We start from the raw sequence: 27,774 nt of genomic DNA, 5'->3' as shown, positions 1-27,774 counted from the left end.
CCCATCGATCTCATCGGCTAATCGGCCGAAACACTGTAGCTTTATCGGCCGATTCTTCTAGCCATAGCCTCTTGTTTAATCGTATCGGCCACTTTCTTCTCCTCTTGAAGCCGACCCTGACACGTGTCAAAAACCGACGTCAACACATGCCCCCTAGTTTTGAAGTGAAACATATCTTTTGCTCTGAAATTTTCTCAACTCCAATTCCTTCCTCCGGAAGAGACGCAACAATAAATACAGCAAAACCTTCTTTACTCCCAAAATCTTCTCCTTGATGATTGCATTTTTTTCGAACAGAGCGCCCGCATCTTTTCAAAATTAGCACAGATGGCGTGGTAAAAATTCCATATTTACCCTTCTCCTGAGCCATCCCACAGATACTCATCTCTTCCGTCGTATTTTCTTCTTCTAGGCGAAAAGGGTTTCCTTTTCGGCGAATCATCTTCCAGCACACTCCGGTGACCTTGCTCGTGTCACCTCTAGGCGCATCCCATTACACTCCGGTGACTTGCTCACGTCCTCCATCGACCACACCGGCCCCCAAGTTCTAAAGGCGGCACCCACAGCTACCATGGCCTTCGTTCCCGAAGTAAGTCTTCTAGGCTCTCCTCATCTTTTCGCAATTTTGGATTTGTTATTTAGTCTTTCTTCGCATTTGTTCAGGAGCTCAGACAGAGAATCACCATCCCTATGGCCGACACCCCTGGATTCATCAGCCCTGGCCCTATGGGAGATCCTAACCCAACTGATCTGATTAGCCTAGAAACTCATAGGATCCCTTTTAAGCAATCAACCATGGAATTAGACAATTGGGCGAACACCTTCAAGTCCTGGCCGAATCAAACCCCCGGATGGAGAGATTGGTTTTTCAGAATATCAAATTCCAACAGAGTCTTCTAGGACGAGCGAAAATTCGGCCATTGCATAAATCTGTCTCTATCTCATATGGAGAAGAATGAATCTCTGCTCATCGCAGCATCTTACTTCTGGTCCGATGCTCTCAATGCATTTCTTTTTGGCTATGAACCAATGACTCCAACCTTGACCGATGTCCTGATGCTGACTGGCCTCGATATTTCCTTCGCCGACTCATCTTTCGATTTCTTAATCAAACCTACCCATCGGCTGGAGATGAAAGCCATCGGCGGATGGAAAGGCTTTATTGAAAAGAACATGAGGACCGGACCCATTACAGGAAAGGAGCACACGTCCTTCTTAATGATGTGGCTGGAAAAATATCTCTTCTGTGGCAAATCGGCTGGTCCTACTTTCAACACACAAGCTTTGGCCGAAGCACTAGTCAGAGGCGCCGCAGTCCCTTTGGGAAAGCACCTGCTAGGGTCAGTGTACTACATGTTGCATCATGTCGCCGTGAAGCTGTCATCTGAAGAACCTATCGGGAACCCTGGTGGTCCTTGGTGGTTTGTCAATCTCTGGCTCATGAGTGAAATCTTCAAGGAGCGGATTGAGACTAAGACTTTCCCCAATGTCGAATTAGAGACTGACCCATCGGCAAGACGACGCTGCACTTCCTTTGGCGAAGTTGTATCCTCTTTTCCAGGCAGCAAACTCGCCCCCTCAAGAATAGTCGAGCACTTCAAATGCTTTTATAATGGTTTTGGAGAAGAAGTGATGAACTGGTATCCGTATTAGAGAGAAAATCCAACTTTTGAGAATCCTGACTGCTTTGACTCGGGTACCAACACCTTTGACAAGGGAATCATGGACACCCGATCAAACCTGGGATTCTACCGGTGAACTTCTTTTCTAGGAAGGACTCTCCAACATACGAATTCTATAATCCGTCGGTAGCGTCTCGGCAATTTGGTCTGGGACAGATGCCAATAGGAGTTCACTTTGTCGGCCGAGTGAAATTTTGAGAACCAATTTCACGAGGACTGGAATACAACAGATTATATAATCTGACACCGAATTCCAACACCATTGATCTGAGCGCTTGGCTGGTGGTCCCCTTCTCCACTCAACAATTCAAATTATGGTGGGCCGAGTGGAAACAGTACATTTTCTATGCGGTCCCTGCAGTGTATTGCAATCAACTAGATCCCGCTCACGCTGATCCAAATGCAGAGGTAACAATACTTTTCTGCCGACTCCTTACTTATAATTCTCACATGCTGCAGAACTTTCTTATCGTTATCCTTTTCTTCTGCGCAGGTTGACAGCTAAGTGCCTCCAACGCACAGTCGGAGTGGCAGACTAATAGAGACCCATCATCCATACACGTCGTACCCCCTCATCGGCTATCATGTCCCATCAATGGAAGACATAGCCACCGACCGATTGAAGCATAAGCTCAAAATGTCTACCACAAAGAAGACGAGTCGCAGGGTACGAGCTTGTACTGAATCGGCGACAACTCGGACAGCCTACCAATCAGCAGCAACATCGGCCGAGCCCTCAGTCGCACCAATCCAAGCAGATGTCTTGCCGGCAATTCAGGACATTGATCCCCTAGCAGCATCAGAAGCTGGGTCAGCGATTGCATCTGTCCTGGTGGAAGCCATACAAGTAATCTTTCTATTCTAACTTCCTCATATGTATAACCAATACTAAATTTGTTTCTTCCCAACAGGCCGCACAACTTATCCCGGAGCAGACTGTTCCTCAATCGGCCGATCCTCGAGCCGAAACTGTGTCACCAACAAATCTTCAGATTGAGATAAAGAACACGCTCTTCACTTAATCTCCACAATTTAAGTGAAGAGCGAACTACTTAAAATGGTCACGTTTCTTATGATAAACTTGATCATCCAAATTTCTTATGATAAACTTGATCATCCAAATTTAAGTTCTAGACTCAGTGCGAGTTCAGGAGGACTAAATATACAATTTGCAAGCTCGGTGATCAGATGACACCCGAAGCTAAGTTTAGAGAGTCGAATCTATAGAGTGATAAGTCAGAGAACCTATAATTTAATTTTGTCAATTTTAAATTAGTCTAATTTTTTAGTATTTTGATTCAAATAAGCTGATGGTTTCTCTGGCTTACGAGGAACTCCAGCTTCTAGCTTAAGGGCAAGCATATTGGTGTTTTGTCTAACAGGCGATCTCATGCATTGACACGTAATCTTGAGACGACTTAACAAACAACTAGTAGAATGGGTTGTCTTTTTAATTTGTCTCATAATAATTTTTTTTCTTAATTTGTGTATAGAAAAAAAATATTATGACTTGCATGCAACCATAATTCGTACAATGGTGGAGTAGTCATCTCATAGTCCTAAAATCTAGCCTATGAGGCAGTTATTTCATGAATAATAATAGTCTCTTTCTCTCTCCTCACCCTCTCTCCTCCACGTCAGCGAAAATCCTACGGACGATCTATGAGACTGCTAAGGTGTAGTAATATAATTGCTCTAAGATTTCTTTTTAAGGGGAATAGAATTCCATTAACTCAACGGCTCAGTGGAATCACTGGCTACTAGGACCTCGATGCCTTGCGGCGTACCCTCCCATTGCTGGTGGTACAATGAGGACACTTAGGGTGTGTTTGGTTTGGGGTCGAACTGGGTTGGAACGGGTTCGACCCCCATCGAGCCCCGTTTGGTTGAAAATGCATCTGGGTTGGGTTGGACCCAGGAGGGAATATTCCTCCTAGATGCGGGTCGAATGCATTCGTCCAAAACGAGCGGACACACTCGACTCACATCAACAGCATCACTCTCCGTCCGCTCCTAGAGGTCAACGCGCGCCTGGAGCCCCGCGCCGCCGGACGGGCGAGCTCGAGCCCCGCCGCCGCCGGGAGAGGGAGTGGCGGCCGGTGCCGACCTGCGCCGGGAGAGGGAGGTGGCGGCCGGCGGCGCGAGGGAGGCTGGCGTGGGGAAGGCCGGCGTGGGGCGGCGAGCGAACGACGCCGACGTCATGGAGGATCGGGAGGATCGGGCGGCGTGGAGGATCGGGCGAGTGGAGGGAGGACGAAGAAGATAAGGTGACGTAAAAAAAAAGAGGACGACAGATGGGTCCTGCAGCTGACAGGTGGGATCCATTGCTAACAGTGTTAAAATAGCATCTATCACATCCCTCTCAACCCCTTCAATCAAACAAAAGACTGGAATAAATCCATTCCTCTCATCCAAACACGAGATAGATTGAACCCAAGCCATTCCACTTCATTATAAAACCAAACACATGCTTACATCCCATCGCAGCCAATGCATGCGCCATATTGACCATGAAGTAAAAAACGTGCTTATTACATTCTTGATCTCGAAGATAATTCCACCAGTTGCTGCGAGAGAGAAGGTATTCGACACCACCGCCAACTTGACAAGAACTGAGTCTGTCTCAATCACCACTTTGCTGATGCCTTTTTCCCCTGAATCACCACTTTGCTGATGTCTTTTTCCCCTGCTGCTCGTACCCCTTCCAAGCATGCTAGCAGTTCTGCGTGCAGAGCATCCAGGAGGTATTCACATCGACCGGCTCCGGCACTAACCACTGTGCATGCATCATCTCTGATCACATAGCCCCAACCTCCATCGCCCGAGCATGCCATGTAGGCACCATCCGGATGGTTTACACCAGTGCACTTTCTGTCTTCTAAGCTGGGCATTCTCCTTCTCCCTTTCCCCTATTGCCACGTATTCGTCAGAGAGTTTCGTGATGATAGAGGCAGTCCCGGATGGTTCCCGGATATGCTCTCCTTCTCTGACGCGGTTCCCCTCCAACCACCAGTGCCATAGCAGGAGGACAACCCGCATTCTTTCCACCTCCCTCAGCCCCAGCACGTGTTTAACCAGCTCTATCGCCGATGCCTTATTCAGCAGCTTAGATTGGAAACAAACACGTTGTCTTCTCCAACCGAAAAAAATGGAGGGATTTGGTTGGGCCTTTTTTGGATGGTTTCTTGTGGGTCGAGCTTCTTTTAATAAGGGCCCATCCATTTATACGGGAAAGAGAGGCTTTGTGGCCCATAGGATTCCTGGGCCTGTGACCCGTAGCCTTTGTATGGACTGTTACGAGTCAACACGTCTCTTCTCCTGTGGATTCAACGCATCCTGGTCCACGATTCCAGTACCGGCACCTCTTTAAGTCGGCTGAGTGTTAGACCCACAAGTCAGTTGGTCTCCGCCGCCATCCAGCGCGATTTGCCGACCGTGCTCAGCACCTCGCTTCCCAATCCAACGGCAGCCAGGCGCCCACCAGCCAAAACCCTTTAAATCCCGCCCCTTGACGCGCACCAGAGAGGGGCATCGCCCGTGTGCCCTCGCCCCGCTCCAATCCCCTCCTCGCTCCAATGGGGATGGTCGCCGCCGCCGCCGCCGCCACGTCCACGTCTCGCCTCCTCCTCCTCCACCACCGCGCCGCCGCTGGCTCCGACCGTCACCACCAGCACCAGCTCAGGTACGCCGCGATCCAGTACCCTCTCTCGCTGCGCTGCGGCTCCGGCCGGCGTGGGGCGGCGGCCGGGGCGCTCCTGCCCGACCGTGTCACCCCGTTCTCCTACGGCGTGGACGAGGACGCGGATGACCACCCGCGCGAGGAGTGCGGCCTGGTGGGGGTCGTCGGCGACCCGGACGCGTCGTCGCTGTGCTACCTGGGGCTGCAGAAGCTGCAGCACCGCGGGGAGGAGGGGGCTGGCATCGTCGCCGTGGGCGGGGACGGCAAGCTCAAGTCCGTGACGGGGCTGGGCCTCGTGGCCGACGTGTTCGGGGACCCGTCCCGCCTCGCCTCGCTCCCGGGCCCCGCCGCCATCGGGCACGTGCGCTACTCCACGGCCGGCGCCGCTGCGTCGCTGCGGAACGTGCAGCCGTTCCTGGCGGGATACCGGTTCGGGCAGGTCGCCGTCGCGCACAACGGCAACCTCGTCAACTACCAAGCACTCCGGAACAAGCTCGAGGCCCGGGGTTCCATCTTCAACACCTCCTCGGACACAGAGGTCATCCTCCACCTCATCGCGACGTCGCTGTCGCGGCCCCTGCTCGCGCGCGTCTGTGACGCGTGCGAGCGCCTCGCGGGGGCCTACTCGCTCCTGTTCCTCACGGCCGACAAGATGTTCGCCGTGCGCGACCCGCACGGGTTCCGCCCGCTGGTGATGGGCCGCCGCCGGAACGGCGCCGTCGTGTTCGCGTCGGAGACCTGCGCGCTGGACCTCATCGACGCCACCTACGAGCGCGAGGTGCAGCCCGGGGAGGTGGTCGTGGTCGACCGCCGCGACATGTCGGTGGCCTCGGCCTGCCTCGTCCCGCAACGCCCGCGCCGCTCCTGCGTCTTCGAGCACATCTACTTCTCGCTCCCCAACTCGGTCGTCTTCTCCCACGCCGTCCACGAGCGCCGCACCGCATTCGGCCGCGCCCTCGCCGAGGAGTCCCCGGCCCCGGGCGCCGACGTGGTCATCCCGGTGCCCGACTCTGGCTTCTACGCCGCGCTCGGGTTCGCGCGCGCGTCGGGGCTCGAGTTCCAGCAGGGCCTGATCCGGTGGCACTACAGCGGCCGCAGCTTCATCCAGCCCACGCAGGCGATCCGCGACCTCGCCGTGAAGCTCAAGCTCGCCCCCGTGCGCGGCGTCATCGCCGGCAAGAGCGTGGTGGTCGTGGACGACTCGCTGGTGCGCGGCACCACCTCGAGCAAGATCGTGCGGCTGCTGCGCGACGCCGGCGCGCGCGAGGTGCACATGAGGATCGCGAGCCCGCCCGTGGTGGGGTCCTGCCTCTACGGCATCGACACGCCGAGCGAGGGCGAGCTCATCTCCAACCGGATGGACCTGGAGGGCGTGCGCAGGGAGATCGGCAGTGACTCGCTCGCCTTCCTGTCGCTCGGCAAGCTGCACGGCATCTACGGCGAAGAAGCGGGGGACTACTGCGACGCGTGCTTCTCGCGCAAGTACCCCGTGTTGCCCACGCTGGCCGACCCGGCCGCTGAGCTCGAGGAGTGAGGCGGTGAGCAGGTGAGCTCTGCTGCTCCTCTGCTCTGCATCGCCTGTACTTGTAGGTTGTTAGATTCAGTTCTGGTTGGATAATTTTGTGCGCCTCAAGGCTGTAGCTTAATTTGGTGAAGCATTCTAGTATCATGTTGCCGAAGGAATACTCATCTTTCTGTTCCATTAAGCTGAGTACCAATAAGATCAGATGATGAAGTGCTAACATCTTGTCTGTGTAAATTAGCTATGCCAAAACCTGGGTAATTCCAAATTCAGTTCAAAGAAAATGGCAAAAATCACAAGGCCACCAGGGTTGTGCATAGGTTACTGCCGGTCAAATTTTTCCATGGCATTGCAAAATTTGGGCTTCAAATCAAATGGATGCCGAGTTTCCCGGGCAGGACCTAATTTTGGCTTGGCACAATGGGGCTGTGAACCAAACACCGGTCTAAAGATTCTCTTCTGCTCAATTTTATTCTGTAATCAAGCAGTTAGCAATTTTTCACCTAGAAGAATCAACAGTGAAATCATTATTGCGCCCTATGATCTTACTGGTGCTGTCATTGCAAGTTTGTAACGCATACCTGGGCCATAGTTCACCTTCTTAACCATTTCCCGAAGGCTGGGAGTTCTTTCACTATAGCCTGCGCTGTCATTGCAAGTTTGTAACGCATACCTGGGCCATAGTTCACCTTCTTAACCATTTCCCGAAGGCTGGGAGTTCTTTCACTATAGCCTGCAGGATTGTGCTGTTTGTGTGCTAAAAACAGCCCATTATGATTTCACCAGAACACAGAAGATTGATGGATTTATTTTACTTTATTTATTTTTGCTGCTGCCATCTAATGTGATGGCATACACGATCTTGACTCCATAGTCCATAGGTGAACTATACATATGCATGCCTCTGCTCATTAGTCAATGGCTATTGCCTGCCTTTCTCCTGTAAACGTAAGACGTTGAAAAGTAAGTGAAAGCGACAAGCTCTAACGCAGTGAGCGCAGCAAGAAGCAGGTAGAAGTAGTCGAGGTGTCCCCGGTTCAGGTCGTCGGCGAACCAGCTCGTGCCGCCGTTCCTCGTCGTCAGGCCGTCGATGACCGTGATGAGGAAGCTGCTGATGAAGCTGCCGACGCCGAGGACGCTCAGGTAGAGCGCGAGCCCGAGGCTCTTGAGCGCGCCAGGGACCTGATCGTAGAAGAACTCCTGCATCCCGACCATGGTGAACACGTCCGCGGCGCCGAGGAGCACGTACTGCGGCACGATCCACCACAGGCTCATGGGGACCGCGGTCCCGCCGGAACCGCCACCGTCCATCAGGCCGGCGTCCCTCGCCGCCCGCAGCCGCCTCATCTCTACCAGCGCGGCGACGGCAAGGGTGACCAGGGACAGGGCGATCCCCGTGCCGATCCGCTGCAGCATGGTGATCCCCGAGGCTACGCCGGAGACCCGGCGCGCCACGGGCACCAGGACGCGGTCGTACAGCACGATGCAGGACACGATGCTGACTCCGAGGAAGCACTGCAGCGCCGCGGGAGGTATCTGGAACGACGACCCCACCCGGCGGTCCAGCGTCCCCGCCTGCTTGGTGAAGAGCGTGGGCGGCTGCGCAAACACCACGCCGTAGAGGAGGCACGTCGCCCAGATCGGGAACAGCCTCGTAAGCCCGCTCACCTCTTCTGCGAGCGCCGCGTTCTCGGTCTCGCCGTCACCGTGCTCCAGCTCCGCCGGCAAGGCTTCCTTGGACCTCTTCCTCCAGGCGACGAAGGCCTTGCCGACGAGGGAGAACGTGCCGGCGCCAACGTTGCTGCCGCCTCGCGAGCCGCCGTAGAACCGGTAGGTCCTCGTGCCGAGCAGGAAGATGGCGAGCGCGAGGAGCATGACCATGGACGGCACGCCGAAGCCGAGGGCCCAGCTGACGTTGTCCTGCACGTAGCTCATGATCGCAACGGTCATGGTGCCGCTCACGCAGATCCCGAAGTACCACCAGTTAAAGAAGGAGGCCCGGGACGAGGACTCGTCGGGGTCCGTGGCGTCGAATTGGTCGGCGCCGAAGGCCTGGACGCAGGGCTTGTGGCCGCTCTGAGCGATGGCCACCAGGTAGAGCGAGATGTAGAAGAAGACTGTCTGTAACGAGGATGGCGGGCATGCTCCTCGGCTGTCGGCGGCGACGCCGCATTGTTGAGGTGATGGGAACATGGATGAGAGCGTCAGCATCCCAAGGCCCTGCAGATTCGCCAAATTTTGATGAGGGTGGTCATTTTGATACAGCATGAAAGCTAACATTCGAAATGGATACATGAATAGAACAATGATAAATGGAAATGTATCTTGAAAACTATTTCATAATGTTCTCTTTTACATAATGTTGTAGTTTTATTTGGTTTCAAAAAGATACAACTACTTACGTTCTTGGGATAAGTAAGTTACTTGTAAAATTATTTTAACAGCCCATTAGTTTTTTTATGATAGAATCTGTAAAAATTTGCTCGCCGAGTTTAAAGTGGAAGGGACGTGTCCATCGATAAGAGACGCTGTTAATCCAAATAAAAATCTGCCAGCTTAAATTTACGGAGTGTGTATAGTATGATTGGACTTAAGAGTGAGCATGTGTGCGTGTATATGCGCCTAGGCTACTATGTTTTGAAAAAAAAATCAATTTACTTGGATTCATAATAAATTACGACCACTGCAGCCTGGACATGGACCCTCAACTCAAACTGGCAGTGTATATTCATTTGTCAGAGAAGCAATGATTCGAATCCCCAAGGTACGCAGGACGGAACATCTGTTACCCAAATAGTATTAGGTGTGTTTGTTTCTTTAGCGCCTCCTAAAATTCAATTCAATGTTTAGATACTAATTAGAAGTATTAAATATAGGCTAATTACAAAACTAATTGTACAGATGGAGACTAATTTGCGAAACAAATCTATTAAACCTAATTAGTCCATGATTTGACAACGTGATGCTACAGTAAACATGTGCTAATGATGAATTAATTAGGCTTAATAGATTCGTCTCGTGAATTAGCCTCCATCTGCGTAATTAGTTTTATAATTAGCTAATATTTAGTCCTCCTAATTAGTCTCCAAATATTCGATGGGATATAAAATGGATTAAAGATCCAACACCCCTTAGCGTGGTTCGCTTTGGCTTGCCATCTTTGGTTGGTTCCGTTACTACTCGAACGCGACCACCGGCCGGTCCTGCTCTATTTTGCCTCTGAACTGTCTGGCTCTGCTGAAGGACAGAAGGCACGCTTTTCTGCAATCCTGCTGATGAAGCCGACACACTGAGAGGGACTGAACGAACCAAAGGCGTCTCCGGAGAAGATACGTGCAAAGTGCAACACAATCCTGTTGAAAATCGGAGCAATTTGCACACACGTAACAATGTCGAGTCCAGATCACTTATACGAAGATGCTTTGAAGGAGGAAGAGGAAGAGCCCCTCCAATTTGCTTCTACGCCTGGTGACAGCACGACGCACAACGGGACAGCTATTGCCGAGCTATGAATACTACGGTTACGACGGAGTGAAGTGTGAGATTGCAGGCTGTATAGTGGTTGCAGCAGCTGCGGCGCCCGGCAATCTCCACCCCAGGCCCCCGACAAAATCGTGCGCCTGTGGACTGTGGGCGCTGCCTGCCTGCGCCAGGAAGCTTTGCTCATGCCACCATTGCCTGTCTGCTTCTCAGAATCTATCCATCATCACTTGCAAATCGCAATGAAAATTATCTCCACTAATTATAATCAGTACTACAATCACTAATTACGCACGCGGCTCCCCATCCATGCGCCTATCGTGCGAAATTTCTTTACTGGATTTTTATATGATCGCGGACAGGTCAGCAACGACATGACAGCGAAAAGTAATACACGAAAACGCAGGGGTTGGAACTGATAAAATATGCCGGCTGTCGAGAGTATGAGAGAGAGAGAACTGCAGCGAGCAGCGAGGTCGTGATTCGTGAGATCGAGGAGGAAGAGGAGGGGGATGCGGTTGTTGGGGGCCTGAGGCTGACCATGGTGTAGAGGACGGAGGAGGCGACGATGGTGCGGTAGCGGCCGAGCCAGGAGTCGGCAACGGCGGCGCCGAGGAGCGGCAGCATGGACGCGGCGCCCGACCACGCGTTGACGGCCGCCGCCGCCGCCGCCGTGGTCTGGCCGAGTGGGCCGGTCAGGTAGCTGATCAGGTTCGACGAGATGCCGTAGTACGCGAACCGCTCCGCCACCTCCACCCCTGCAACCGCGCCGCGCGCGCTCTCACCACTCACCAGTAAGCGAGAATCAAATCTAATCGGGGCGAGAAATCGTGGGTGCGGTGGTGGCTTACAGATTATGAAGAGCGCGGACCTCCAGCCGCCCTTGGACGGCGCGCGGCGGCGGAGGAGGAGCGGGTCCGTGGAGCCAGGGTCCGACTCCGACGCCATGGCTGGCTGGCTGCTGAGGCAGGGGTCTGTGCAGTGCGCGTAAGCGAGAGCCGTGCCAGCGAACTACCGAAGGCGTGGCGCCTTTGAGGAGCTGAGGAGGAAGCGGTGGGCTGGGCACGGGCGGCTGGCAGCTGGGGCCGTGCTGGTGCCACTGCCATGGCTCTTTTTTTTTCCCCATCGATGGCGGGGTGTGATGGTTGCTAATGTTTGCATGTATTAACTGTTCATAAATTCTATGGGCCGGCCACGGTTCGGGTTTTCCAAAAAAAAATTTAAAAAAAACATGTCGGTACAGTAGGACCAGCCGAGTCCAGCGAGCTAAGCCCGGCCCAATACTCATTTAGGGCAAGGCTTGGTGCTGATTTTTGGTGCCCAAAAAATTAGTCTGCCCTAAGCCCGGCTCAAATAGTAAAATTATTCATCTTCAAAAAAATAATAAAATTATTTATTTTTATATTGAAAAACGACGGGTGGCCTCGCCCGAGACTAGGCTCGCCCCGTCTTGGTTACGGATTGCACAGAAAAATGCTTGGGTCTATCACTATACTCCATTTTTGGCTAAAATACATTTTTTTTAAAAAAAAATAGCTGGAGGAGCTCATTTTAAAAATACAGGGTTATGCTAGTCAATCATACTTGGTTCTAATTTGATGCACATCTTCTTTCTTTTTACACTGATCGTCGTTGAGACTCACCACCATGAACACTTAGGGTGCGTTTAGTTGCATGCACCACATGATACATGCATGGATGATCTTGGATGGGGTGGTTCAACCAATTTGCTTGTACCATATGGTTCACTCTGATTAGTAGAATAATGTATTAAGTGAGATGACCTCATCCTGGATGAGTTGGTCCAATTCGCCCAACCAAACAAAAGGATCATTATTATTTTGAATCATTTCATACATGAATCAAATGATACAACCAACCAAACACGCCCTTAGGGTGCGTTTGGTTGCATGCACCACATGATACATGTATGGATGATCCTGGATGGGGTGGTTCAACCAATTTGCTTATACCATATGGTTCAATCTGATTAGTAAATAATGTATTAAGTGAGATGACCTCATCCTGAATGAATGAGTTGGTCCAATTCGCCCAACCAAACAAAAGGATCATTATTATTTTGAATCATTTCATACATGAATCAAATGATACAACCAACCAAACACACCCTTAATCGACTCCAACAACCTCAATCGACTCCAATAAACTGCCTATATATTCCACGGACCAATTGAACGGCCAATTTGCCGATTACTATTTGAATCTGGTTTAAGAATGAGAGACTAGCCCACCCGGCTGATACAAATAGGAACCAACGTCGAAGATGGGTTTCCATCACGAATCATGATGGAGGGAAAATGCCATTTACACCCTTCGGTATCATGCCGCCTACTATGTATCACCAATCCACAACTCTAGCTACTAACCAGCAACAGCCGCATGTACGGCTCCTTTGTTCTTGTACTTGTAGACCACGGCGAAGAAGACGTAGGCGAGGAGCTCGAGTGCGCTGAGCGCGGCGAGCAGCCAGTAGAAGTAGTCGACGTGGCCGCGGTTCAGGTTGTTGGAGAACCAGCTCCGGCCCCTCGCCGCCGTCACCTTGTCGATGACCGACACGAGCGCGCTGCTGATGAAGCTGCCGACGCCGAAGATGCTGAGGTAGAGCGCGAGCCCGAGGGAGCGCAGCTTGTCGGGCACCTGGTCGTAGAAGAACTCCTGCAGCCCGACCATGGTGAACACGTCCGCGGCGCCGAACAGCACGTACTGCGGCACCATCCACCACAGGCTCATCGGCACGGGGATCTTGGGCTCGTCGACGACGCCGGCGTCCCGCGCCACGCGGAGCCGGCGCGTCTCGACGAGCGCCGCGATTACCATGGACAGGAGCGAGAGGAACATGCCCGCGCCGATGCGCTGCAGCATGGTGATGCCCGACGGCTTGCCGGAGTACTGGCGCGACACGGGCACGACGACGCGGTCGTAGATCGGGATGAAGACCACGATTGTAATGCTGATGAAGCTCTGCAGCGCGGCCGGCGGCACCTTGAACCGGTCACCGATGCGCCGGTCCAGGGTCGCCGCCTGCTTCGTGAAGAAGGTCGAGGACTGCGAGAACGCCACCGCGTAGATAAGGCACGTCGCCCATATCGGGAATAGGCGGAGGACGGCCTTGGCCTCCTTGACGAAGCCCGCAGTGCTCGCCACAGCCTGCTCCTCCTCGTCGACACTGCAAAAATCGACATGAAAGGGTAATTACGTCATGAACACCTTTCGTGAAAGATTGTGAGACGCCCGCATGCAGACAGTGACAGGGTGTACCGGAATCCCGGCGCCTCTGCTGAAGCTGGATTGTGTTCTTGCGCAGCCTGATGCAGGAGGCCTGCCTTGATCCGCCTGCTCCGCCACTCAGCGAAAGCCTCGGCGGCGCGAGCAAACAGGCTTCCCTTGCCGCTGGTGACGTAGTAGCGGTAGGTCCGCGTGCCGAGCAGGAACACGGCGAGCGCGGCGGCCATGACGGCGCAGGGGATGCCGAAGCCGAGCCCCCACCCGATGTTGTCCTGGACGTAGCTGAGGAACACGAGCGTGACGGCGGTGCCGGCACACATGCCGAAGTACCACCAGTTGAAGAAGGAGCTCCGGGAGACGGACTCCTTGGGGTCGCTCTGGTCGAACTGGTCGGCGCCGAACGCCTGCACGCACGGCTTGTGGCCTCCCTGCGCCAGGGCCACAATGTAGAGGGAGACGTAGAAGAAGGACACCTGGAGGGTCGACGGCGCGCAGGCCTGGCCGCCGGCGGTGGCGCTGGCGCATTGGTGGTGCCCGCCGGAGGAGAGAAGGGTCGAGAGGGCTAGCATGCCGAGACCCTGCATGCATTTTCAAGCTCAATGAGGCAGGAAGTCCCAAATGTACAGATTCTATCGAAGGCGCTATGGGCTGGCATTTGAACCTAGCCCAAAACCTTTGTCTGTTAGGAAATCAAGGCCCATTAGCACTAGACTCAGACAACGAAACAGTCAAACTGGTATACTATACTGTAGGTGAAGAACCGAAGACCAAAAAATTCTGAAGATCGTATCACGGCCTTGTTTAGTTTCCTTTTTCCCAACTTTAACGGAAAAAGAAGATTCACTGTCACATCAAACTTGCAGTACATGCATGGAGTACTAAATGTAGACGAAATTAAAAACTAATTGTACAGTTTTGTTGTACTTTGCGAGATGAATCTTTTGAGCCTAATTAGTCAATGTTTGAACAATAATTCACAAATACAAACGAAATGCTATAGTTGCATATTTATAGTAAAATGCAAACTTTACCACCCAATTTTCACAAATACAAACGAAATGCTACAGTTACACATTTATAGTAAAATGCAAACTTTACCACCGGAACTAAAACAAGGCCCACGATGGTTATGCTCCCTTTGTTTTCAACGATTCCATCAGCAATGATTTTAATACTATCGACAAGCACTAGAGTTGCGAGAGCGTGATGTGACGCGACGACGCCAACTACCTCCAGTGAATCCGGCGATATTTTAAGATCAACTTGGCACGACACCGGTCAGATGCAACGTGCTTCTAGCGTAGACGCCCTGTAGGCTGTAGCTTCCCGGATCTCTCGCGATCAAGCCAACCGGGGAATTTTCAAAGGAAGCATAGAGAGGGCTAAAAGCCTAAAACAAGGAGACGAGACAGAGCGAAAGCGACGTGCCGATTTGGCATCTGGGGTGTGGTGTGGGGTTGCTTACGAGGACGTAGAGCCACGACGCGATGACGATGGTGCGGTAGCGGCCGAGCCACTTGTCCGCGAGGGCCCCACCCAGCAGCGGCAGCAGCTGCGCCACCCCGTTCCACGCGTTGATGGCCGCCGCCGCCGCCGCCGTGCCCTCCCCGAGCGGGCCCGTCAGGTAGCTAATCAGGTTCGCCGACACGCCATAGAACGCGAACCGCTCCGCGATCTCCACCGCTGCACGCCACACATCCATCCATCCATGGGGTCAGCTCGAGCGATTAACTAAACGCTACTAGTGTTCTTCGCCATGGAAAGGTCGAGGAGGAGGATTGGAGACTTGCCTATGATGAAGAGCGCCGACCTCCAGCCGCCGGTGGTGCCGCGCTCGGCGGGGAGGCCGCGGTGGTCAACAGCCGCATCCGGTAGCATGCCGTCGGCGCGGGCGAGCAGGGGTTCCGAGCCGGAAGGCATCTTCGCCGGAGGACGGGGGCCGGGCTTTATACGGTCGTCGATCGCCTCGAGGAGTCGTGGTAACGGCCGGAGAAGCTGGATACGAGGTAGCTCGATGATCGATCTAGTAGCCCGCGCAGCCGAGAAACGGCAGGCGCGAGCTGGCGCTCAACCTGGACGACGGGTGGGAACTGGATACCGGATAGCCGCCTCGGCAGCGGCGGCGGGCAAAGCTTTGCGAAACTGGATGCAGGCAAGCAGTAGCTCTGCTGTTTATACGCCGCTCGTATAATTGGTTCCTCTGACTTATTTTTAGCACCCGTCACATCGAATGTTTATATACTAATTAGTAGTATTAAACGTAGACTATTTACAAAACCTATTATATAAGTGGAGGCTAAACGGCGTGACGAATCTATTAAACCTAATTAGTCCATAATTTGACAATGTGTTGCTACAGTAAACGTGTGCCCTTAGACAAATCGACAGGGCCAGCCAGGAATTCAGGATACCATCCCACCTGCGCCCACGCACATCTTTCCGGCCGGGAACAGGAGCGGGTTCAGTTCTGTAGTTGTTTTGGTGGGCTTGTGAAGCGTGGTAGCTTATGGGCTGAACTCCTCATTACATGTTTATATTTTTTTTTCTTTTTGTATTTCTGTGATGCTGTGATATATGAGCATTTTTAACTCGCCCCTTTTTTTTCAATTTTTTTGGATTATTTCGGTGGTATACTGGGGTTTCCCACCAAGTGGTACATCGGCTCTTGAACTGACTTCAAAAAAAATAATACTCTATCTGAATGGCGTGGATGACTCAAAGAAGGATGATTGGATGATTGAAAAGGAAACACGAAGACATCTAGTCACGCACCACGCCACAAACACCAAATGGAGAAGTTTAGGGGTTGTTTGGGAGGAGGGGACTAAATTTTAGTCCTCGTCATATCGAATGTTTGACACTAATTACTAATTACACAACCTCTAGGTTAAATCGCAAGACGAATCTATTAAGTCTAATTAGTTCATGATTTGACAATGTGGTGCTACAGTAACCATTCGCTAATGATGGATTAATTAGGCTTAATAGATTCGTCTCACGATTTAGCCTAGAGGTTCTGCAATTAGTTTTGTAATTAGCTTATGTTTAGTTCTCCTAATTAGTATCCGAATATTCGATGTGATAGGACTGAAGTTTAGCCCCTGCTATCCAAACGCTCCCTAGATTGCTTTATTTTGGAATCCAACTGACAAGATTCATAAGGGTTGCCTACTTGCCCTTAACTAAATGCATTGAACTGAACAAGGATAGTCGCCCTAAATTTGTTGATAAAAACGTGAGGACTGCAACAATGTAAACGCATCCTGGATACATTGTATATGAAACAGTAGACATTATTTGAAGTTTATTAGTTCATATTTTTGGCGCGTTCACACTTGATCCACCCTTGTAAGCAAGCTCCGGTGCGCTTTGCACTTTTTATCTTGAGATGCTTTTTTTTTTACCCAGAAAAGAGTGTGAATGGCGAACTTTGCATGCGGTAGGAAAGTCCGAAAACCAAATGCTTACTACATGTTTATCCCGTGTCAGGCATAGATAACACACCCAAGACAAAATGCCACATTGCCACTGGTTTGTCCTTAAGAACATCGATGCATGGTATGAATGTGCAGCAAAGCAAGCAAGGTAGTCTGATTGGACTGTGTGTCTCTAATGTCTTACCGTTTCTCTTCGCTCGTGTTTGTACAAGTCTTTGTTTCTCTTCCCAGCCATTGGTCGGCGGTCGCATAACAAAACAAAATGAGTTTTCATTCGTTTCAACTTTCAACTTTCAACTCACCAAAGCAACCCATCGAGACCTCGTACCCGTCTGGCGCATCCGCGCATGCGATCCCCACGTTTATCATTTCCTCTCTCCAGAAATTCAGCAATGTCCTCTACACTCCACCAAATGTCTACACTCTACCAGCAAATTAAAGGGGAGAAAATTGTCTTGTTGGTGGCTCGAGAATTTCGTAAACATTCGCGGTGCAGAGAATTAGTGCCGTTTGCCACCTAGTAGGCCTAAAATTAGACCCTTTGGGACGCCGTGGTGCTAAGAACGTCATTTTTGTAAGCAATGAACTTTTTTTTGAAACATTGGAACTTTTTTATAAAGGAGATAAGGAAGTTTGAAACATTGAAATATTCTCACCAACTAACGTAAGTTTTAGTCTCTGTACTGTGAGTTTGTGCAGCCACAAATGATTGGATGAAAAATGATCTAAAAAGAAATCGTTGGATGTGCGCCCTAAAACTTCCCCACAAATCCAGAAACCGCTGCTCTTCATGCAGGAGCCACACGAATCCTTGCCTTTTTCTTGCAATAAAAGAACCAAAGATGTGGAAATAAATGTAATCTGGTTTCTGCTTACTAGGATGTAGACGAGCGAGGCGAGCACGATGGTGCGGTAGCGGCCTAGGCACGAGTCCGCGAGCGCCCCGCCCAGCAGCGGCAGCAGCTGCGCCGTGCCGTTCCAGGCGTTGAGGGCGGACGCCGCCGCCGCGACCCCCTCGCCCAGCGGCCCCGTCAGGTAGGTGATCAGGTTCGCCGACACGCCGTAGAAGGCGAACCGCTCCGCGATCTCCACCGCTGCACGCGCATCATATCAGCCCACCGGAACACGTCGAGAAATCAACACTCCGCGCGGTGCACACAACACATGGCGCCTGCGTATGGAGCTGCGGATAGGATTGAAACTTGCCTATGATGAAGGACGCCGACCTCCAGCCGCCGGTGGTGGCGCGGGAGGCGGGCCGGCCGCGGTGGTCCACCGCCTCGACGACGGAACCATCCGCGATCACGCCGGCGCCACCGTCCGCCATTCCTGATCGAGCAGGTTTGTCGTCGTCCGACCCGACGACGACGTCTGAGACCCGGAGCCGGGAGCGAGCGAGCTGATAGCCTGGCCTGGTCGCCGAAGCTGCGGTTGGGGGACGTTATATAGCCGTGGACTCTGGAGGGAATCAGGTACAGCCGGCCGGTGACGTGGCTACTGTCCACTTCTTTGTTTCCAACAAGTTGACTTCATTTGCCGTGTTCGTGATCGCGAGAGAGGTTGGGAGTGATGTGGGATAGCCTCATTCAACGATTCGTCCAACCAAACAAAAAGATCATTATTATTTTAAATTATTTCATATATGAATTAAATGATACAACCAACCCAACTGTTTGGTGAGCCGCGCGGTCAACAAAGCCCATCCATCCATCCGTCGACTTGCTTTGGTGTGCATCCACGACGCAGCCACGCATCAGTAGCCACGTCGGCGGCCGGTGGCGGCGGCGCGACAAGCAAAAATGGCAATCGGTCACTGCCGATTCGGGAACGTGTTCGCAGGATGCCGCCTGCGCGCGCCACGTGGGACACCAAGTGGCCATCCGTGGCGGGCGAGGGATGTCGCCCTGTCAGGCTCGCGATTGATTGTCTGTAAGAAAAGAGGGCAGAAATCACACTGCAAGACTGCATATGATGCTCCACCTGCCGCCGTTCGTCTCTCCCCCGTCGCCAACCTGGCCAGACCGGCGAGCCACCGCCCGGAATCGATCTCTTTCCACCAGCCGCAACGGAGACGTCACAATCTTTGAAGCAGATAATTCAAAAGCTGCCCGAGCTGAAAACTATTGAACAGTAGAAACAGTCCTGATTCCAAAATCCAAACTATCAAACATGCAATGAAATTTGAAGCCATGAATTGGTAAACTTTTGACCGGATATTATAGGTTTGAGATTTGGCGTCGGTGCGCAAATCTTTCATTTGATTGATGCTGATCACACCGAAGCCTATATATAATATAATAAAGATGGCTATGACGACCGACTAATAAAGATGGCTGATATAATATTTAGGCCCGGTTAAGTGTTTGGGCCGTAATGAGCCCAATCTGCAAACCCATTTAGCCCTAACCCTGCAGAATTGTCTAGGCCCAGCCCACGCATGAAAGAGGAAAAATACAATAATAAATCGCATAAAAATTAAACAAAATTATCCTTTGAGAATGATAAAGATAGGGTAGGCATATCAAACGTCGATGAGCACATCACCACTAGCCGCATTACTGAAAGTCTGAAACACACAAGACACCTGACCTGATCTCTGGTGGGTAGGGTAGGGTTACAACTTACAACAAGTCAACCACCTCCATGAACAACCTAAGCTATTGCATGGTTCTTGACAAAAACACAACTTGAACCTACAAATCGGGTATTATGTTGCTATCTTTATTCAGAGCGACCCATTTTTCTCCTATGACAACCTCCACGAGGGCGTAAAAATACTAAGTGCTACAAGCTTACACATATTGACATGAAGCTTCACCGAATTTGTTGCATCGTGTAATAGAGAAAGTGTGTGGACAAATTTATTCATATGTGGACTCATCGATTTGATCTAAAAATACGACCATACTTCCTTTTATTTTGCGAGGATCATAAAATGATTTACTCCGTATATTTAGTATAATCTCATTTCTACCGTGCTTCAATTTCTTTTGATTAAAAGTGTTCGCACAATTATTTAGTTGCGTGCTAAGTTCACAGATAACATTATATATTGAACTTTGAACGCCGCAAAGAAATTAGTAGGTCCATTGCACTTAAAATTTGCCATTTTGCAAAATGGTAGACAAAAGAAAACTAGGAAATAGCCTTTTGTAGTCGTGGTTTGATGACTGATTAGGTGAGGACCCCTTTTAGTGTCGTCCACTTGGTGGTCAAAGCATGAGCGACCATGCCATATCTACCTCAATTTGGGTAACGACAACACATTGAATATAACTTTGATTTTATCCTAAGTTATATTCTCCAACTTTGACTATATCTTTTTAAATATATTAACATCTATAATACTAAATGAATGCGCTGTCAAACATATTTTTTACGGTGAATTTAGTAAAACTAGCTGAATGTTTTAGATGGTGGTGCTTTTTCTCTGTGTTATGTGATAGATAAAGTGTGTGCGGGCAAATTTATCAATGTCTGTGCTCATTATTTGTTCTAAAAAACAATTACCGTTTCTCTTTTATTTTTCTAGGAAGATTATTAAATAATTAGTTGTGTGTTAATTTCCGAAAAACAAATTATCAAAGTTAAACACCGCGTGGAATTAGTAGGTCGATCCATGGCACTCCAAAATTCCCAATTTGCAAAATGGTAGCCTGTAGTTAAAAGAAACGGAGTGTGGGAAGCAATGGCACTTGTACTCGTGGTTTGACGAGCGATCAGCTGAAGCGTTGCCTGTTGGTGTCGTCCGGTTGGCGGTTTCCTTATGCAGGCAGGACAAGCACGACCGACCACGCCATCGTCTGGCCTCGATCTGGTTAACGACGACACACTCGAACTGGACGTAGTACTAGTTGTCGAGTCATCGTTGGTGGTTACTACCGAATCAAGCATCCACAGATCCACTATCGTCTGCCGAGCTAGCGTGGCGTCAATAATTAAGCTTGCTCCTAATGGCAGGTTTACCGAGTGCAGACGCCTCATCAGGCAGGCGCCAGGCGGGGTTGCATTGCGAGAAGCCGAGAAGCTTTGTGTCATTGTGTGTATCGTCGTTGGTGGAGACTACTGTCTGCCTAAACGGCCGTTTAGTCCATTTAAACAGCGTTTAAACGTTAAATAGAGACCTCCCGTGTCGTTTGAGTTCTAAACGGTGAATTAAACGGTTGGGCCGTTTAAACCGTTAAAAACCGTCTAAGCAGAATCGAGTTAAACGTGATTAGATGAGTTAAATATAATTTAGTCAATAGAAGGATTACAGCTACCACAATCAACACTAAACTAATTAGTATCGTAAGTATATGAAGTGTTGTGGGATTTAGATTTCTTCCAAAAAGATTATTTAGTAGAATACTTACATTTTACATTTGTAAATACGTAGACTTTCTAGCATATTTAACTTTTATATACATAATATATGTATATTTTTGTGTTATTATACAAAACTGTTTACGTCATTTAATCCCGTTTAAACACCGTTAAACGGCCTAAATGCTAAACAAGGGTGACCGACTGTTTACCGTTTAGCGTTTAGGATAACGTTGGTGAAGACTTGAGAGAGAGATCGAGCAGCACGGAACCATGCCAACGGCGCGCGCACGCCGGGCTCGTGTCGTGTCGTGTGGCAGGTGTGCCGGCCGCCCACCGTGCTCTTCCAGTGTGCGTCGACCGGAATCCTCTCCATCCCACCCCACGGCCGCGGCCGCCCGGCCTACAAATTGGCCCCCGCGCACCGGCCAGAGGCTCTCCTCATCTCCCTCACTGCACACGAGTCACTAGCACCATCTGCGTGCGTCTCTCGAGCGAGCAAGCAAAGCTTCCCCGCGCGCGCCGCCATGGGCAAGGCCAGGATGCTCTTCGCGCTCTCGCTAGTCGTCGTCCTGCTCCTCGTCGAGGTGAGAGCAGACACGATGTGATCAACCAAAGCGCTTCAATTCGTTCTCTGATTGATCATGCGTGCGTCGGTGCTGATGAAACTTTGTGTCTGTTTTCTTTGCGTTCTGCAGACCACCGCTCCCCATGGACAGGCTCACGCCATCGGTAAGCTCACCATGCACACATATCACTCATCACCAACCATGGAATAATTGTTCTTCGTTCTCTGTTTCTTAATCCTCGTGTGTCGCCAGTATCTTTGTATGACCCCCGGTCGTTGGAATTGCATTTGAGTTGGTTGCGTGCACGTTCGCAGACTGCGGCGCGAGCTGCTCGTACCGGTGCAGCAAGTCGGGGCGGCCCAAGATGTGCCTGAGGGCGTGCAACACCTGCTGCCAGCGCTGCGGCTGCGTCCCCCCGGGCACCGCCGGCAACGAGAACGTCTGCCCCTGCTACGCCAACATGACCACCAAGAACGGCAAGCACAAGTGCCCCTGATCCACCGTGTCATCCCCCGCATCATCGGCTTGCCAAGAGCCCAAGACATGATGCGGCCATGAGACATGCATGATACTATACTACTTGTTCCTACCTAGCTATACTACGTACTACCGAATTACTGCCTACTAGCTAGCTAGCCATCCGTGATCCATCAGTCAGTTCATCGTGTATGCGTGCTTCCGTGTGGTTTGGTTCGTTTGTCGTCGTCGTGTGTTCCCATCACACGTGAATAAATCAAATCAAATACAAATACAAGGGGGAGATGCTGTGTGTTCGCTGGCTTAACGCTACTGCAGGCAGGAATCTCAGCGAAGTTGCCAGTTGCCATTGCGTTCTTGTGTGCGCACGCATGCATGGTGCACTGGTGCGCGCGGCGTTCTTGCTCCGGCGGCGAATAATCTCCGTCCGTGGCACGCCGCCCTACGAGCGAGAAAGCTTGTTGGTACGCTACGCACACGGGCGCCTTGTACTCTTGCTCGCATGCGAGATGTGATGTGACCAGAGATTGGCAGCGCACCGCCGATCGATCAGCCGTCTCAGCCTCACGCTACAGCCATGCATGCGTGCCTACACGAGCGGACGCGTCCTGTGTGCGGCGGGCAGGCAGTCTGCGTCCGCAGCGGTGGCTTGAGACCTTGGGAGACGTGCGTGCGGCCTTACCTTGGCAAAGCGCCAGGTGTGCGTGCACCAGTTCCTACGAGTGTGAAGTACACAGATAAAAGAGTCCCACGAGCGCTTGGATTGCAGGTAACAGCTGGAACTACGGCTGCTCCTGCTGATTATATGGCGATGTGGAAGCAAGCAATCATGGTGAACATTGCTTCAAGCCCCGGGGCCTGGGCTCCGCTAGCTCCAGAGGAAAATGTAGGCAAGATCGATGGCGGCCATACAGTCATACAGAGTAGTGACAGAGTGTGTGACGAGGCTTAGATAAACCACCTTTGATTGATTAATCTTCAATGCCAAGAAGCCCAACTGCTTCATCATGATCCCGTGTAACTGGTGGTGTGCAAAACAGCAAAAAGGCGACGAAGCCTCACACGACTTTCCTGCTTCTGTTGTTTAGCCTCTTGTAGCTAGATTGCGAAGCAAAGTTACCCGATCGAGCGAGCTTATCTGCAGAAGGGTGTCACGACGTTGTCGACAGCTCGAAAGCAGTTCGTTGTGCGCCCATCATCCATCCAATCGATGTCTCGTACGCTGTCCTGTTGTCCTCCACGGCTCCACGCCGGCCGCCACACTCTCAATGTGGAAACGGGCCGAACAAGCAGGGTGTGCTCTCTTCCTTCAGCCAGCCCCGGACAAAATGGGCTTAGTGGGCCGGTTTCTCCGTCAAGCCTGACCGGAAAAGAATTTTTATTTTTTTATTTTTTATTTTAGTATTTTGCTAAAATACATGCCCTATAAAAATTAGGAATCTATATTTATACCGCCATTTCTTGCACTGTAGCAACCTACCGCCGTCCCTAAGCAGCACAATTTCAAAAAAATATAACTAATTCATATGAACTTGGATGGAGATAAACTTTATATAAAAATTGTAGCTCTAGACGAGATTTACAACTTTGTAGTTTAAATTTTTTTCCATTTGGATCCATCTTGGTGCTCAAATAATGATAAAAGTTTCATATCTAAAATTTAATTTTAGATCTGATGATTATTTGAGCACAAAGATGGCACCAAATGAAAACAATTTGAACTATAAAGTTTTAAATCTTATCGAGAGCTATAATTTTTATGTAAAACTTATCTCTATCTGAGTTCATATGAATTAGTTATAATTTTTTGAATGTGTTTTGCCCAGTTTCGTACTAAAATTTGAATTTTAGATTTAAAACTTGTATCGATTATTTGAGCACCAAGGTGACACCAAATGAAAAAGTTTGAACTACAAAATTGTAGATCTCGATGAGATCTACAATTTTCATATAAAGTTTATCTCCATCCAAGTTCACATGAATTATTTATGATTTTTTTTGAATACTACCTAACCGACGGTAAGTTTGCTACAGTGTACCTTCTGTCGTTTCATTTGGCTATAGCCGTTTCAACGGGTATAGATTTGTAATTTTTTAAGATATATATATTTTTTTAAATACTAAAATAAAAAAAATGATAAAATTCGACCGGAAAATATGATCTCTCTCCTCTTTCACAAAACACCATAGCTGGGCCATTGCGGCACCACGAGGTAGCTGGACATCCACCGCTTGTCTCTTGCACTGCTGCTACAAACCACTTACCAACGTCAAACCATATTCACCCCTAAATAGGGGCATGTAGAATCAGCTAAGTTTTAGCATACAACTACATACCAATTTGTATGTATATATACTAATTATAAATTTTGGATAAATTTTTATATTAATTAAACAAAGAGTGACATGAAGACGAGACTTAGGTAGATATGCGATAGGAAGGACGGCTAAGGAATAAAAAGCATGAGACAAGGAAAGCTGCTTAAGAACAGTCTCACTAGAACTAATCATTTGCATAGCTTTACGATTAAACTACATAGAGTAAAATTTACAAGGGGTCGCTAAATTTGTTCTGAAGTGTCATATGAATTCCCCAACTCCCATAATATATTTAGCCGCCCCTTCTCACCGCCCGCTTTCAAGAATGAAGAATATCAATATAGGAGGCGAATGATAACTAGGGGTTGAAATCCAGCCAACACCATAAGCGTAGGCTCGAGTCTCGTGGTCAACAAGTCGCAGCTTGTTTGCGGCGTTGTCTGAAGTTTTTATCAGGGGAGGATGGTGGCTTTATCAAGAGTAGAAGGAGAAGATAGCACGGGGAAGTTGCAGCGGCGGCAGGAGGTGAGATATAGTGTGGGAATCTGGATGAGTTCTCATTTTTCACGCTGTTTAGACTAGTGATGACGCTTACGATGAGTTTGAAAATCTGAAAATGTATTTTGAAAAATTTAAGAATCCGAATGACACTTCAGCATAAGTTCAAGGATCTAAAAGTACATCATGATAGTTTAGGACGTGGAGCATTCTAGGACGAGATGCCTTGAAGCATACACGTCAATTACATATTTTTTGAAAATAGTATAATAAATTACATAATAATAAACAGTTTTATGTATGCTATTATTTGACCGATAAAAAAGATAGCCCTCCGCTGCCAGTCTGCCACTGCCATCCGGGGCGGCTCGAGCGCTTCAAGTCGTCAACGTTGCGTTCAACCATCCTTTTTTCTCTTTCTCCGCTCCACTCCGTCGTCCCTCTCCCTCGGGCCTTTCTTTCCTGGCGGCGACCACACGGCGAGCGGCACCGCCCTTGGCCAGGTCTTCGTCGGGCGCTTCTTCGGCGACGAGCGAGGTATGCCTGCCTGTCCCTTCGGACCTTCTCTTCCCTCCCCTCACCTTCCTGCTGTGCGAAATCGAACACTCCAAACCCTAATGTGTGGCTATTTGAATTCGGATCTGACCATGTATTTTACCTGCTACCTTCGATTTTTTTGCAAAAAATTATCGGGTGTGGATGTGCACGTCTATGTCCTATGTTGGGTCCGCCCCTGGTGGCAAGGGATCTTCTCCTTTACTCAAAATTCCAGTGCTAACACTTCGCTGCCTACCCTTTTATTTTCCCTGATAAAGTCGTATATTGAAGTTATCCATTTGCCATACTTGTTTACTTCATCGGGCATGGTAAAATTGTATGTGAATATCTACAAGATACTTCCCTTGTCAGTGTCAACATGCACGGACTAGATCTGTCATTCCCTTTAAATTGGGCTCACATGTTATTCTGTGCTACATGCTTCATGGTTGTATAATTTTGAACACTGAAGAATAATGTCTATAAGAAGATTTACTCATTACCAAAATATACTAGGCATGCTTCTAGGCATGGTGTTTCCTTTATATACTAGACATGCTTCTAAACATATACTAGACAATTTGCATACTATTTTCTTGCTATGCTTTTGAGTTGTACAGATTGGAGCCCTGAACATAAATATTAGTGATCGTCAATCAAATTTTGCATCCTGTGTAGCTATGATGATCGTGTGATCGTGTCACGCACCATTTCCCCCACAATTCAGCAGATGCATTGATGCTACCATGCAGCAGAGATCTATCATGCAGCCTGGAGCCTGGTAGTAGTTATTATTGACTTATCATTTTCTTTTAGGCAAAAAAAAAACTTGAAGCTCATGGCATATGTTTTGTTGCCACCAGTTGTTACTGAATCAGCTGTGCTGGTAGAAGTGTTTTGCTCTATGTTGCAAGGTTATGAATATTTGATATTCTGTCAGAAAGTTCTATTGGGATCAATCATTTCTTGCTACTTTGGTGCTACATCAACACCACTGTTCGATATGCATTGGGTGCATGAAATTTCCTATATGTTCTGATAAATATTTTCTAACATTGCCTAATCCATTGCTGTAGTAACTGGTGGTTTCAGACAGACAGCAATCATGAGTCTTGCTTGCCTTGTATGCCATGGCATGAACAGCCCCTCGCACTCTCTTAGAAGCTACTCAGTGTCAAGTTCAGAGGAGGAGAGCCGCTGTGGTGCTGCTGTGGCCTGCTTAGCTCGAAGAGTAACTCCAGCTGGAACTTCGACTAGTGTCGGGACATCAAAGGTGACCCCATTTCCACCCATGGTGACTGGCCAAGGCACAGAGGGCACTCCTCGCCTTCAACGCAGCCGTGCTGTGTCCAGGGACCTCGTTAGGGATTGGAACTTTGACGAAGTGATTCTCGCAAACTAGAGTAGCCTTCAACAGTTCTCAGCTGGACTTTGTGTGCTACTTATCAGGGAGGAGATTCCTTCATTTGATGTACATTTTTTCCTAGTAGACGTCTTGAAGTCCGTGTTATCATATATTGATACTAAAATGACTTGCTGAGAAAATGCCCAGAGAGGTGGTACCTTTCAGGAGCTATATTGGATTTGCAGTTCTATATGGTCGCCTACCTGTGTAGCTAGGATAAATGTTTAGGATGCCTTTTCAGCTTTTCCTATTTTCCAACATGGATAAGTTGTCCTGTACCTTTATGTATATTATGAACAAATCAACTTCCCATCTTTGTCAAGTATTGAAAACTAAAGTGATGTTTTGGTGTATTGCAATTGATGTTTCTAGGCCAACTCTTTCAGGCATAACGTAACGTTGAGCCCTTATCTCTTGGCATAACGATTAATGAAGGCAGAAACAAAGCTTTTAGGCTGGATTTCCTGAATGGTTGAAATGAAGATGTTCTGGGGATCTAAGAAACCGTTCTTATCATATAAATACAAAAGGGCTGTTTGGTTTGAGAAATGAGGTGGCCCATCATTATCTTACTCAAAAGTATTTTGTTTGTTTGAGAAATGATTGATCACCACTTTA

General features: G+C 49.5%; 5 protein-coding genes across 6 annotated transcripts; 3 read left to right on the top strand and 2 right to left on the bottom strand.

The window, feature by feature from the left end:
• The first annotated feature begins 5,083 nt into the window (after positions 1–5,083).
• Positions 5,084–7,103, top strand: LOC117848228 (amidophosphoribosyltransferase, chloroplastic). The gene has a single exon (XM_034729561.2). It carries the CDS (start codon positions 5,258–5,260, stop codon positions 6,893–6,895), a length of 1,638 nt encoding a protein of 545 aa, XP_034585452.1. The 5' UTR covers positions 5,084–5,257; the 3' UTR covers positions 6,896–7,103.
• Positions 7,104–7,680: 577 nt separating this feature from the next.
• On the bottom strand, positions 7,681–11,508 carry LOC117848229 (protein NRT1/ PTR FAMILY 5.10). Its single transcript, XM_034729562.2, has 3 exons — positions 11,215–11,508; positions 10,904–11,121; positions 7,681–9,103 (listed from the first exon to the last, which is right to left on the bottom strand). Exons 1-3 carry the CDS (start codon positions 11,309–11,311, stop codon positions 7,799–7,801), a joined length of 1,620 nt encoding a protein of 539 aa, XP_034585453.1. The 5' UTR covers positions 11,312–11,508; the 3' UTR covers positions 7,681–7,798.
• Positions 11,509–12,393: 885 nt separating this feature from the next.
• On the bottom strand, positions 12,394–18,436 carry LOC117848226 (protein NRT1/ PTR FAMILY 5.10). 2 transcript variants are annotated; one of them, XM_034729560.2, is made up of 4 exons: positions 18,253–18,436; positions 17,923–18,140; positions 13,643–14,187; positions 12,394–13,550 (listed from the first exon to the last, which is right to left on the bottom strand). In XM_034729560.2, the coding sequence occupies exons 1-4, from the start codon at positions 18,371–18,373 to the stop codon at positions 12,746–12,748; spliced, it is 1,689 nt and encodes a 562-aa protein (XP_034585451.1). In that variant the 5' UTR covers positions 18,374–18,436; the 3' UTR covers positions 12,394–12,745. The 2 variants fall into 2 exon arrangements, with proteins under 2 accessions (XP_034585451.1, XP_034585450.1); XM_034729559.2 differs by lacking the exons at positions 17,923–18,140; positions 18,253–18,436 and adding exons at positions 15,075–15,292; positions 15,400–17,877.
• A 3,223-nt stretch (positions 18,437–21,659) lies between these two features.
• LOC117850216 (cypmaclein) lies at positions 21,660–22,680 on the top strand. The gene is made up of 3 exons (XM_034732024.2): positions 21,660–21,938; positions 22,050–22,083; positions 22,235–22,680. Exons 1-3 carry the CDS (start codon positions 21,879–21,881, stop codon positions 22,414–22,416), a joined length of 276 nt encoding a protein of 91 aa, XP_034587915.1. The 5' UTR covers positions 21,660–21,878; the 3' UTR covers positions 22,417–22,680.
• A 2,885-nt stretch (positions 22,681–25,565) lies between these two features.
• On the top strand, positions 25,566–27,515 carry LOC117851004 (uncharacterized). Its single transcript, XM_072292768.1, has 2 exons — positions 25,566–25,751; positions 26,828–27,515. The coding sequence occupies exon 2, from the start codon at positions 26,857–26,859 to the stop codon at positions 27,151–27,153; it is 297 nt and encodes a 98-aa protein (XP_072148869.1). The 5' UTR covers positions 25,566–25,751; positions 26,828–26,856; the 3' UTR covers positions 27,154–27,515.
• The last annotated feature ends 259 nt before the right edge of the window (positions 27,516–27,774 follow it).

This window comes from Setaria viridis, chromosome 3, assembly GCF_005286985.2.
Source record: "Setaria viridis chromosome 3, Setaria_viridis_v4.0, whole genome shotgun sequence".
Classification (NCBI taxonomy): Eukaryota; Viridiplantae; Streptophyta; class Magnoliopsida; order Poales; family Poaceae; genus Setaria; species Setaria viridis.
This window is presented reverse-complemented; position numbering and strand designations above follow the sequence as displayed.